General features: G+C 34.0%; 1 protein-coding gene across 2 annotated transcripts; it reads right to left on the reverse strand.

Annotated features, from left to right (window-relative positions):
* Window positions 1–3794: 3794 nt before the first annotated feature.
* Window positions 3795–13026, reverse strand: LOC115975763 (lipid phosphate phosphatase 2-like). 2 transcript variants are annotated; one of them, XM_031096725.1, is made up of 9 exons: window positions 12620–13022; window positions 9834–9926; window positions 7649–7870; window positions 7449–7536; window positions 7247–7356; window positions 6754–6844; window positions 6246–6434; window positions 5948–6007; window positions 3795–4259 (listed from the first exon to the last, which is right to left on the reverse strand). In XM_031096725.1, exons 1-9 carry the CDS (start codon window positions 12665–12667, stop codon window positions 4063–4065), a joined length of 1098 nt encoding a protein of 365 aa, XP_030952585.1. In that variant the 5' UTR covers window positions 12668–13022; the 3' UTR covers window positions 3795–4062. The 2 variants fall into 2 exon arrangements, with proteins under 2 accessions (XP_030952585.1, XP_030952586.1); XM_031096726.1 differs by lacking the exon at window positions 9834–9926 and having other exon boundaries at window positions 3820–4259; window positions 12620–13026.
* Window positions 13027–13563: the final 537 nt, after the last annotated feature.

A 13563-nucleotide genomic window follows, 5' to 3' on the forward strand; every position in this document is an offset into this window, starting at 1 on the left:
ATTCGCCAACGTAAGTCCGTCGTCCTCGTTCTGTTTGAACGGTTTTGATTTTTTATCTTAATAACTAACTTCATCCGTCCACCTCTACAGAAATGGACGGCACTAAGAGGAGGGCAATGATTAAGGCACAGACTGCCAAGAAAAAGGAGACCGGTGATGTGGATCCCAAGGGGATGGACTCAAGCAACCCGTCCACAAAAAGGAAACAGCCGTCCAAAGGGGACCGTCCTCCCAAGAAACCCAAGGTCCCTTTGGAACCTGTTGTAGGACTAATGGTTGAGGGTGCAAAAACGGTCACCACAGAGAAGCATGGGGCTAGCAAAGGCCCTATGAAGGCTCCGTCCACTAGTCAGGAGAAGCCACCCTTCCTCCTCTGCGAAGACTCCAAATATGCCTTGGAGCAATTTTCATCCATCATAACGTCAAAGGATTATGAGGACTTAGCCAATCACTCCACGGAAGCAATGGGGGAGATGGGACATTTTGCAATTGCTTAGGTAATACTGCCCGTCGACTTTCCGTCTGTCCTTTCCACTTGGCTTTTTTTTGTGTTTCATCTAACCCCCTTTTTTAGATTCTATGGGTATTTCGGTCATTTTTTAGGTTAAGGAGCATTTTTGTCATTTTTTTTGGTTTTAGGGGTATTTCGGCAATTTTTAGATTTTGGGGGCTATTATAGTAATTTTCTAGGTTTCGGAGGTATTTTCGTAATTTTAAGATTTTGGGGGTACTTTGGTAATTTTTTAGGTTCCAGGGTATTTTGGTCATTTTTTAGGTTTTGGGGGTATTTTCGATTATTTTTTAAGTTTTGAGGGTATTTCGGTCATTTTTTAGGTTTCGGGGTCTTTTGGTCTTTTTCTTAGGTTTCAAGGCTATTTTAGTCATTTTTTAGGTTTGGGGAGTATTTTGGTCATTTTATAGGTTTTGAGGGGTATTTCATTCATTTTTTAGGTTTTAGGGGGTGTTTCAGTTATTTTATAAGTTTCGAAGGTATTTTGGTCATTTTTTAGGTTTAGGGGTTATTTTGATAATTATTAGGATTCGAGAGCATTTCAATCGTTTTTTAGGTTTCTGGAGTATTTCGGTTATTTTTTAGGTTTAGGGGGTATTTTAGTAATTTTTAGTTTTTGAGAGCATTTTGGTCATTTTGTAGGTTTTAGGGGTATTTTGGTAATTTTCTTAGTTTAGGGGGTATTTTGGTAATTTTGTTAGTTTAGGGGAAATTTTGGTAATTTTAAGTTTTTGGGGGTATTTTGGTTATTTTATAGGTTTCAGGGGTATTTTGGTAATTTTATGTTTCGGGGGGTATTTCAGTCATTTTTAGGTTTAAAGGGGCATTTTGGTAATTTTTAGGTTTCTAGGGGGGTTTGGTCATTTTTTAGGTTTAGGGGGTATTTCGGTCAATTTTTTGGTTTAGGTTGCATTTTAGCAATTTTGGAGGATTTTAGGAGTCCTTTGGTCATTTTCAAGTTTTAGGGGCAATTTCGTAGTTTTGATTATTGGGTGAGTTGGAGTCTACCCATAATAACTTGTTTAAGTTGGGTTTAGGTTAGATTTAATTAGTTAAATGGATAATAAGGGGTAAATGGGTAATATCCAAACCCTACCCGAAAATTTTGGATAATATCCAAATTCTACCCAACCCTCAAGGAATATAGTACAAATTAGACACAAAGATGCAGGAGCATTTCCAACATGAAATTCTAATTGTAAGTCAAGAATTGTAGTTGATTGTAATAGTTAGTTGCATATGGATGCATAAATGAGCTGTTAAATAGTTAGTTAGAAATAGCTAAGCTTGAACTAGTTGTAATTGTACCTAATTCTATTATTGCAACTAGTTACAGCAAAACTACCTAGCAAGGCTTTGTTATTTGAGTAGTTAGTAGTATAAATAACCATTGGTACTGTACAGACTAAGAGTACCAGCCTAGCCCCGAGCTTTAGGCCCACTCATTGAATAGTCTCGACCCATCTCTACCCACTTAACCGAACTGAGATGGGTTTGGCCGAACATTCAAACTAAGTACCCCAAGATATGCCGTGATCAAGAGATAATGTCTTGGAGAATCCGCCCGTTGAGCAATAACCGACGTCAAACACAAGTTACTAGGAAGTCATATTAGCAAAAAGAGGTAGGTCCCTTCTGGTCAGCAATATGATATGAAGGGACCTATTGACATGGGGAAGATCCCCTCATCATGATAACCTTACTAATGGGAGGATATAAATCAGGAATGAGAGGTAGGAATGGGGGTTGAAAATTTTTGAGAAGTGAGACACAAGAGTAGTGAGGAAAAGTATATCTTGGGAAGAAGGAAATCTAGCTCGGATTTCTGGGTAGAAGCTCGGCTGCCTAGTAGTCACCACAACTAAGTTAAAAACCAAAGAGTTGGGTATGAAAGTAACGTTAAGTCTTCATTAGTTACCTGAAGAAACACCTCTTGGACCTCCTATCGTGGGATAAGCCCAATCCAGAGTACAAGTAAATCAGGAGTTCAGGTCCAAAAGCTCAAGGCAGTTAGGAACAGACTACCACAGGTACCATTAGTAGCGATTGTAAAATCAGATTTTGATGAATAAGAATTCTACTTAGCTTTGAATGCTAAATTTCAATAAATACTCTGTGCAGAGTGTAAGGGACATATTTTTATGTAATTGACATATCTTTTGACAAAACACACTTTACTTGTATTTGGATAAATTTAAGTAAGTTCAAAATAATCATTACAAGTGATTACATTGAAGACATGAAGATTACTCAAGAGCTGTTCAAGAAAAGTGCAATCTACAAGTCTTAATACCTCCTCGACAGAAGCTCAATCCATCGAGATTCATTAAAGCTCGACACATGTCTCGATTTATCAAGTTTACGGGATTTAGGTTATAGCCAGCAACATTTTTATTCTAAAAGACTATTTGTTTATGGATTTGTATAATTCTTATTGGACTAGGAAAACCCAAGGTTTGTGTATACCTATTTGGAATAGAATAGCCCATTGAACTCTTATTTAAACAAGGAGATGAAAAAAGAAAAACCTAATCCTAGAGAGCTTCATAAGATTTTCTTTTTTGAAACCCTAGCCTCCTTCTACAGAAGAAAGAATTCTTACTGTGTTTCTTATACGCCTTTGGGTTCTATAACCAAACAAAATCTCTCACACCATCATTAAAGATCTTATTGGTGTTTCTATGTGAAGCTGTTGCAAATCAACTATATCAATCAAAGAGTTGTTATGAAGTTAGTTACGTACTGAAATTCGTGCAAATGAATTAATCACGTATTGAGATCCATACATCATTAGTTAGTCACATGCTAAGATTCGTGTATTAAACGGAAAGATTGCCGCTACAATACAAGTCCAATTGGGTATTGGGATAAGGATTCAATTGTAGGTCAATATTTTGGGACAGGCAAAAGGGTCTGGTAAGATTTCTTATACTTGTAACCGCTTGTGATTGATAATAGTAAATTCTTGAGTGGTGACCCGAAAATCACCCGATAAAATTTTTGTTTTGGAGGTTTTCCCCATTCGGAAACAAACCACGGTGTTAATTTAATTTCCGCTACATTTAGTTTAGTTGGTAATTTGTTTGTGCTACCATGCTATTGCATGTAATTGAACTTAATTAATTAACTTGAGTAATTAATTAATTAATTGCAATGGGTCAATTCATTTTAACCCAACACATAGGTGTGTCCACCTATAAAGCCACTCTAATCAACTCTCACTTCTTGCTAAAACCCAAAACCCAAGCCTAAACACATATCCCCCAGCATTACAAAACCTCTAGAAATCTTGAATCATGAAATCAAGCTTTGAAGAACAGATAAAAGTATGCATAGGGAAATGTACATTTCCAAGTTGCAGTTTCGCGTTACAATGTACATTACCTAAGATTCAAAATTGCATTCGAGGAAGCTCCAAAATTTACTTCAAAAAGGGGCAGCATAGGGAAATTCTGCACATATTGATATACACATGCCTAATGTAAATAAACTAAACGGTAAGAAATTGGACCGCCTTGCAAGGCATGTACAAAATTATCTTCTCCCAGATTCTATTCTTCCAATGTTGTATTTGAATTACGTGCTAGTGTTAACCCCATACATCCATGGATGCTTCTTTCATCATGTGCATTGTCAAGCTGAGGCTGAGCCTCCATGACCTGCACATTGCACCCATTCACAGCATTGACTGCTTGTGTACTTGAACGTGACTCCTCCAACTCCCGAAAGTAAGCATAAGGCCCCCAACCTATAAACAGTATGTACAGAAGCTCAATGATTATAAAACTTACAATCAAGAAGCAAACATACCACAAATATAATTACAATTGAAAGCCATCTTTCAACTGGCTATTTCAACCACCACCAATCATTTGCTATGAATTTAGAAGACTCGTTTTTTTGAGTAAATTTAGAAGACACGTGCAATGTGCAGAAATACACATTAAAAACTTATGATGCAAATACATTTCAAGATCACCCTAGTGGCCATGTCGGCATAATATGAAATATGGACCAGACATGCCAGCTTTATATAACTATTAAACAGTTGTCCAACAGAGAAAAAAAAAAAAAACATACTTTATGGCTCATCAGAATCTTCTATAAGCTTTTCTTACTCAATTTTAGTGATAAGAGGATAGGTAATTCAAGATGCTTAAAGCCATATAGGTCATCTTGATTATTGCATGAATGCGTCTTTCTTACTACAAGATTTTGAAAAAATTATTCAGTGGTATACCCAACTAAGATCTAAGGGTAAATCTCTCTTAAAAAAGAAACATCAAGTTCTCAAGGGTAACCCCCAACATCTTTTCATATTAAGCAGTAGAAGCACTCCAAGAGGATATCATGTTCAATGGGTTTGTTTTATATAATAAATCAATCACCATGCCAACCATAAAGCTAGAGCACGCGTGCTGCCTTAAAGAAATTTTTTCTAATCAAAACCAAATTTCAAAACTGTGATTCAAGGCCAAGTCCATGTACACATTAAAATTTCCCTTCAACCTCTATCATTTGTTGCATATGCTGGAAATACACAAAAACATAAATCATATTTTTTTCATTTCTAATTTGCATGTGGACAGTTTAAGTGGACAGAAATCAGAAAGGGACTTCACAAATTTTGTAAATAGGATACTGCTGTATAGGAAATAAAGATAAAAAAACATAGAAATATTACAAACATATTATAATAACTAAAATCAAACAAGAGTCTGTTAGGGGGTGAGGAAAGGAAGAAGGGATATAATATATATATATATATATATATAAGCAGAAATTCTTGTCCCACTCTATCAATTGTTTTCTATTAAAATCTGTTTCATGAATCATCATCCGTGTATGTAGACAAGCAATGCTTTTATTAGCTCTTAAATAAAGACCATTAAAATAGCATCACTATTACAGTTTTTCTCCCTCATTTATAATATAAATAAGCAAGATTACATATTGACTTTGTTTTGTTTCAATAGAGAAAATATGAAGAACAAATTAGGCGGGAGAAAGCTAATTACGTTGTAAATGTAATGCCGACAATCCTATTATTGAAGAATCATCACCTTAAATCATTTTAAAGAAATGTTTTTATTTTTATGTATTTATTTGAAAATTGATTGAAGAAGTTCTATTTGCTCAATAATTTTCCCCTCCATTACATGTTTTTCCATTACTCGGTAATAAATCTTAAAAAAGGTTCTGAAACATGCCGCTAAACAATTTATCAAGACAAAAATGGGTTGTCAAGAATATAAAGGAGGTAGGATGGGCAGTTGGTCAAATCTAGCATAGATTGTATAAGGATGGTAGTTGGAGTTGGCTAATCAATAAGTATAATTATCAAGTAAAATAGCAATGGGGCCTTACAATACCATTTTAGAAAGTAATAATCTCAAACACCAAAAATAGCCTCATATGATAAGCTTAGGAGCATACCTTCAGCATGATATGGGGGAGGGAAGAACTGTAAATAGCAAAATGTTGCCACTGTGAGCCCTGCAAAAAATGCTCTTCCATTAGTCAAGGAAGTCAAGCATCAAATAGATTGCAAAGTCGTTTATGTGTTTGGAAGTAATTTTTTGCCGAAAGCATATTTGCTGGAAATTGGTTAAAGTATAGTTGTACCTAAAAAAATGGTGCTTTAAAAAGTTTTACATAAGCAAATAAGTAAAATGCTAAAAGAAAAAGACATTGCCAAACAAACACTTAAGTGACAAACTATAGTAGCACAAACCTAGGAGGCCTCCTGCAAACACATCTTGCCAGTGGTGCCAGTAGTCATCCACCCGAGAAACACCAACAAGTGATGCAACAAGTAAAGGAAGGAAAACAAGGCACAATTTTGCAACATGGCCTCTACGGTCAAATACTTTTATTTTTCCAGATAAGTACAGCGATAGAAAGCCTAGACCAGCAAAAGACCCTGCAAAGTAAATCCAGATTTCCTTAAATCAAACAATCTGAAAAGATTTGGTAAACATAGCTCTGCTATCATGTGTTTGACTTAATTTTATTATGTATTTTCTACTTTTGAAATGCTCTTATTTCATAATAGATTCCTTCTTTCTTTTTTCTTCTTTTTTATTTATTTTTACTTATTTATTGATCAACAAGTATAGTCATCAAGTGGCCATGTAGAAGCATTTTCCATTAAATTTACTTTTATTCATAAAAATAAAAATAAAAAATAAAATAAGAAAAGTGGCCATGTAGAAGCATAGATGAAGCAAAGTGCAGCTTACATGAAGTATGGCCACTAGGAAAACTCTTATGTCCTTCCTTTATGACAATCTTGTCTCCATGACATACAACATTTCCCAATGTATCATAAACCTGAGAAGTAATCAATCATCAAGTACCATTAGTAATGAGAAGATATAAATGCACTGCACACACACTCTATGTACTCGTAAAAGCAATATACAGAAACTGCAATTCTGGATGTTAAATTACTGATTATCCCAAAAGTTTAAACTGTTAAGAAATGGTGAATTTAATCACTTAACCATAAGTTTAACACTCCCCTTCACTTGTGGGCCTAAACTTCCCCCTTAATAAGTGGGGGCCCAACAAGTGGGAATTTAATATTTTAAATGGGAGATAGAGTAAAGTCAGGGATCGAACTCAGGATCTCCTGCTCTGATACCATGTTAAATTACTGATTATCCCAAAAACTTAAGCTGTTAGGAAATAGTGAATTTAATCACTTAATCATAAGTCTAACACTGGACATACATCCTTTCCATCAGGAAAACACCGCCAAAAGAAATCAGGCCGAGGTCGACCAACTGCATCTTTTATAGCATCTGTAATAACCGCTGTGACTAGAACAGAGAATAAGAGACCTGCGCTAAGAAGCAATCTCCAATCATCAAGCTAAAAATAACATGAATATTCTTACTAGACAAACCAATATAGGGATATAAGATCTTATTACCTAGTATGGCATGATGAAGATCATAGACATCTCTCCTACGGAAATAAACAATGAGAAAAATTGCAATGGGCAACAGAACTGAATAAATCTAATCATCCAAAAAACAGGAACACAAAAATCCATAATTAGTGTCACCACTCCACTAACATATTTACATTACTAAGGTTTCATCTAGGTTATAATCACAAAGGAAAACTCACAGGAACAGCCCAAACAGGTACTGTGTTACTTTTCAGGGGATATTTGAGGTCAGACATCATATCCTTCCCAACAAAGCGATAAAATGGATGGATTTCATATAAGAAGGCCTCAATCAGCAAAAGAAGCATGAGTATCAGCCAGTCATGCATGTGTGTCCTTGCAACCGTAATTCCGTGGGACCTTACAGTATGTGCACCAAGCTGGACTTCCCTCATTCTTTCCTGTTGGACACACAAACTACAATGAGAATTTTGAGTTCTTGGATATCAGATTGTTAGATCTCTTGCTAGGATACAACTGATGATACGTAAGGTCTCTAGGAAGAAAATGAATACAGCACCAAACAAGAGGCAATATCTTAATCAAATGCTGTTGGACATATTTCTATAACATATTCTTGTACATCAATGGTTACCAGGAAAATTTATCATACACATACATGTATCCCGCATGTACATATACAAGATTAGTATTTCAAAAGAAAGACAGAATAGTCTGAAGTCCAAAACAATATGATTTGACTTCTGTAAAAGGCTGCGCATAGAACATTGTAGCTATCAATTACCATAATACGAATATGGATGTCCATAATTAAAAAGAAAATCACCTCAAGAAGGTTATATCTCTATGGCACTAAAGATGAAAAACTATAAGAAACAACTGTTATAAAAAAAACTGGAGTGACTACTGGAAATAGTATAAAGCCATACTGCAAATTAGCAGCACAAATTTAAGGAATTGATTATAAATAAAATAAAATATTCTAGAATATCATAAAATTGTAATTTTTATACACACAGTAGGATAAGTTAAACAGATGTAGGGTAATTTGATAGATGGAAAATACATGCTTATAAAATGGAACCTTGGTCAATTATCTACATGAACTAGAGATCCATATTGATGCCTCACATTTGATCAAACCCTTTCCAAATTTAACATGAATATAAAATCCAGATAATGAGTATCTTTTGATCATTAAGGGGGTGTCTGGTACATGCACTTAAAAACTGAAAACATGTGTGGAAATACGTGTGAGTAAAAAAATGTGTGAAAAAATGTGTAATGTTGTTTAAAAACTGAAAACATGTGTTTGAGTAGATATACCAAACGGGGCCTATATACAAGAAAATAGTTCCACCTTCCACTGCTAGCAAACTACCATCCTAGGATCCATCTATACAAAACATGGTACGCTTTTGTTTAGTTCAAATCCTTTGTTGCTCCGGAAATATCCTTTTATTTATCTCAATATTTGCCCTTTTTAGAGGCTAATAATAAATAGTATAAAAATCTTGTATAAGTTTTGAAGTTTTTAGCCAAAATATGACTTTTTTTTTATTTTTTTTATTTTTTAATTATGACTTCCCTATCACATTCTAACTCCTAATGAAGCAATGAACAAGCCTATTTCCATCTTTCCATACTGTGGGCTAAGTGGTGTACCATGTGCCTATTCTTGTTCCATGCAATGCACCACACTGATCAACGTTTTAGGTAATTTAAGTATCTAAAAATATAGTAAAAAAATTCAGCAATGCATATGTTACTATGGTTAAGTATCATCATTTATATAAACATTAAATGCAAAAAATAAAAAATCTTTGATGCAAAATTCTGTGTCTAAGATGATGAGCCATATGATGAATTAACACCTGCTGCTAAAAAAAAAAATTATTGAATGCAAGATTTGTAGGAAACTTAATACTCCCTCTGCATAGACAAATGAGCGGCACCAGAAAGATAATCAAGATGATTAACAAGAAAGAGATGACGATAATGTTATACATTTCATCATGTAGTCATTGGATAGGAAGATGATTCCTTTTGGATGGCTCACCTCTGCAGGGCCAATATAAACATTTTGCGTACACGGCAGTACTACAATACCTAGAAAAGTCTTCAATGATGGAAGAAGAAGCCATTCCATAGCCTCATAGATGTAGTGAAGTGTCAAGAGTTTAAAATTATTCAGATGATTAAAGAATCCTATATCACTAAAAGTTCCACTACTTCTTGAATTAGTCCAGAATCCCATATCACTTAAACCATATTTTAATCAGGGAACTAAAAGTTCCACTAGTTCTTGAATTATTCCACCATGCAAAGGCAGATTAGAGTTCTGTTAGCCAAGAGTCACCCATGCTTATTAAAAACAAATATTTATGAAAGAGATAAGAGTACCTCTTTGTTCTTGTATTTTATCAATGGACACTCAATGGGAGAAACCCAATCACTGGTAACTGTAGAAGTCTCCAACCTCTTTCTTGACACATCCTAGATAATCCCAACAAGTCAACCTTCAGAATAAATTTCATGAGAATTCTAAATTCATTTGATTTCATTTTTGGAAGAAAACTCTAAATTCTAAATTCTAAATTCATTTGAGCAGAGCCAGGAATTTTTGTTTGAGGAGGCCAAATGATGGTATTGATATATTAGTCAAGAAAAATTCAAAGAGAACCACAGAGAAATTTGCTTATGTGTGGTTGTGGTGGGGTTTAGGTTTAAGAAGATTTGTGGATTTTGGGGTTTAAAACCATTTTTTAGAAGATGAATTAGGGTTCAAAAGAATATAAAAAATTACGTGAACAGTGCAGCGCTGTGAACAGTACCCAAAAAAATCCCTACCAACGTAAGACTTACTCATTAATGATAGAAAATCCATGACTTATGGCTCATACCCGAAAATTATATAATTACTTAAATACCCTTTACTCTAGAATAACTAAATAAAATATAAAAAGGATATTCTTTCTTTAACCATGCCATGGTTGTGTCATCAGCATGTTTATGAAGCCGAAGTATCATGACTAAGACATTGTATACACAAAATAGTGACTAATCTATCTTCCTAAATTCTTATGAGTGTGTGTGTATATATATATATGTGTGTGTATGTATTTGGCAATAAACGTGTTCAAAAAACATATCCAAAGAGAACTTAGCATCTTCTTCAAAGTTATGCACAACAATGAAATATAATTGAATAAAATTTATCTATTATCATCTAGTGAAAGTCTTAACCATTTATATTTCAATATACATTACAAAATTGTCAGTCAAAAACTTATTTCACTATTTGAATCCACAGACATTCAGTAATTCAATATGAAAAAGTGGGCAATAGAGAGTATTGCACCTCTTTTTTCTGTGAGAGCATAACTTACATTCTAACTTTTTTTTTTTTTTTTTTTTTAAATCCCTTAAGATTTGTTGGGACCTTGGGGGCTACCCTTCCCTATTGGGGCCAGCTCTACCTTTTTTTTTTTCTTTTTTCAACCAAACCCCAAAAAACTTTAATAGAAGTATTGATTAAGAAAACTTAAAAATTTTGGGACCCATCAACATAGCTCCACCACTGACATTCAGCACTCTACACCACACCCTACATAAATAACTTAATATGACTTTAAATGAAATTTTGGGCTTGTAACGTAAGTCATTTTTTAAATGGCAATTCAGAAAGTTGCAAATATATCTTCCTTAGCAAATAATTGTGTCTCAACCAAAAAACCGAATCAAACAAGTGGCTGAGGTTGTAGAGGGAAAACTCAATGATTGCACATGCAACTTACCTTGAAACTGATTTACTTCATATACAGAAACTTAAAACTGCAAACAGTTGATATTTGGATCTATAATATACCTATGAAGCAGGCCTAGGATTTATATTTGCTTCTACAGGGATTTTCAAGCACCTTATTTGTACAGCTCTGAAATTAAACCCCAATATGGCATGAACCCAGCAACATACAATGATGAAACATAAAACAGATATCAAATTCAGCAGGAAATAATAGACAGCAAGCAACTACTTTTGAAAGGTTTTACGGCACAATATGCACCATGGTTAATTGATACAACTGATTTACATCTGCAAGCCCTGTATTAGAAAATCATTATAAAGATAACATACCAATCCAATTAAAATCAGTTTCTATAGTTTTATTAGTATTTTTTTAACAAAAAAAAATACAGAGTGAATAAACTTACATATGAATCATTAACATAATCAACATATGAAAGTAGTATCTGCACGAAAATTAATTTACAATGAACAAGTAACCACCCTCCATGATCAACTAAATTAATCAAACAAGCAAATAGCCTAAACCATAACGAGATACTCCAAAATTGTTCTACATCAATAACTATGAAGATATAAATCAAATGCATCTGAATACAAAGGAAGGCTTCTATGGCTCTAGATAACACTTAATGATGACAAGGGATTCAGCTACTCAACCCAAAGTAACTGGAAGTAGGACTTCGCCAAGTATGATATGGGATCCCCATTAATACAAAGGAACGCATCTACAGCTCTAGATAAGACTTAATGATGAAAAGGGAATCAACTACCCAACTCAAAGTAATTGGTCCGAGTAGGCTTCGCTGAGTTCAATATGAGATACCCTTTAATCATGAGAAAAACATTATGTAAAGCATCAATTTCAGCAAGCATATTAGACAATTAATCGTAAAATGTAGATAATGCATTCACGTTAATAGATTTGAATGTGCTGTGAAAAAATCACCTTGAAGTAAAAGTTAACTTCTCTATAAAAGTTCACTCTTGGCCCTAGAAACAATTTATTTCCTAATTAACTATCAAGTATCAAGTGCATAAGAAATTCAACTTCCAATATATAAACCCAAATACCAACCATGACACCATCGTCTATTTTATTTATGAACAGCTACTCCTATCCAGGATATCAAATCTAAAGCCAAAAATACTATTAACAACTTGATATTATTCAGGATATCAAACCCAAATCCAAAATACTGCTACGAACAACTTGATATTATTCTAGCACTCTATTAATATTATTGAATCCATCTCCAATTGCTACTAGAATAAGAAAAATGGAAACTATATAAAAAATAAATAAAAAGTCCAAAAAGCATCTTATTTACAAAATTCATTAAAATAAGTTCAAACATCAATTTCACAAAACCCCACTAACCTGAGCGACCCAAAAACGAGAAAGAGATCTCAAATCCCACCAAGGCATTGTGTGAAGCAAACCAAAACCATACAATAACTCAGTTGGTAATTGAGCTTGTTGGCTACTGGGTATCAGATATATATGTACAGGGTGGTGGAAATATCATAGGAAGCTTCGTATAAATTCCGCAAGTGGAGAAGTAGGATAAACAACTTGTGTGACGCCAAAAATTAAAAGTAGATAAAGACAAACATACAAAGAATTAACGAAAACCAAAGAGCTTCATTACCTGAATGAAAGCTCAGAGTTACACTGTGAACTGGAATTAATGAGAATACTTTGTACTGGGACCCAGGTCCAGTTTATTATTGTTTTTCAATTGACTGAGAGCGAGAGATATTGACCTGTGTTCCGCGGCCAAAATGGCCGACCTCTATTTTGACCGACCTCGATACATATTTGATAGAGGAGTTTAAGTAATGTTGTTTGAATGTTTTAGTGAAAAAAAATATTTTTTTTAGAGAGTTTCAACTTATAACATCTGTATTGAAATGTGTGTAAAATTATTTAAAAATGTGAAAATGTGTGTTTGAACCAGACAACCAAATAGGTCTAATGCAAAATATTTTAAAATATATCAATTTACCACCTTTTTTTTTAACTCAAATTCTTTGAAAAAAATAGTTTTCAAATTAACCTATTGTTTTTATTATTGCATTCCTATTACTATAAAGGGGAGAGGGGAAAAAGTCTTAAACAAATTAACAGTGTTGTATATCCAAAAGGGATTAACTCTTAGATATCCAAATCAACTGGTAAAGTCTTTGATGATTGTATAAGAGATCTGGGGTTCAATCCCCGCCTACACCAAAAATTGATTGGTGTCTTGGTCTGATGATAAAGAACTATTATCAAGAGCGGACACCATAAGTTGAAACTCTTTATAAAAAAAAAATAATAAT

The sequence above is a fragment of the Quercus lobata genome, chromosome 2, assembly GCF_001633185.2.
Source record: "Quercus lobata isolate SW786 chromosome 2, ValleyOak3.0 Primary Assembly, whole genome shotgun sequence".
In the NCBI taxonomy this organism is placed as follows: Eukaryota; Viridiplantae; Streptophyta; class Magnoliopsida; order Fagales; family Fagaceae; genus Quercus; species Quercus lobata.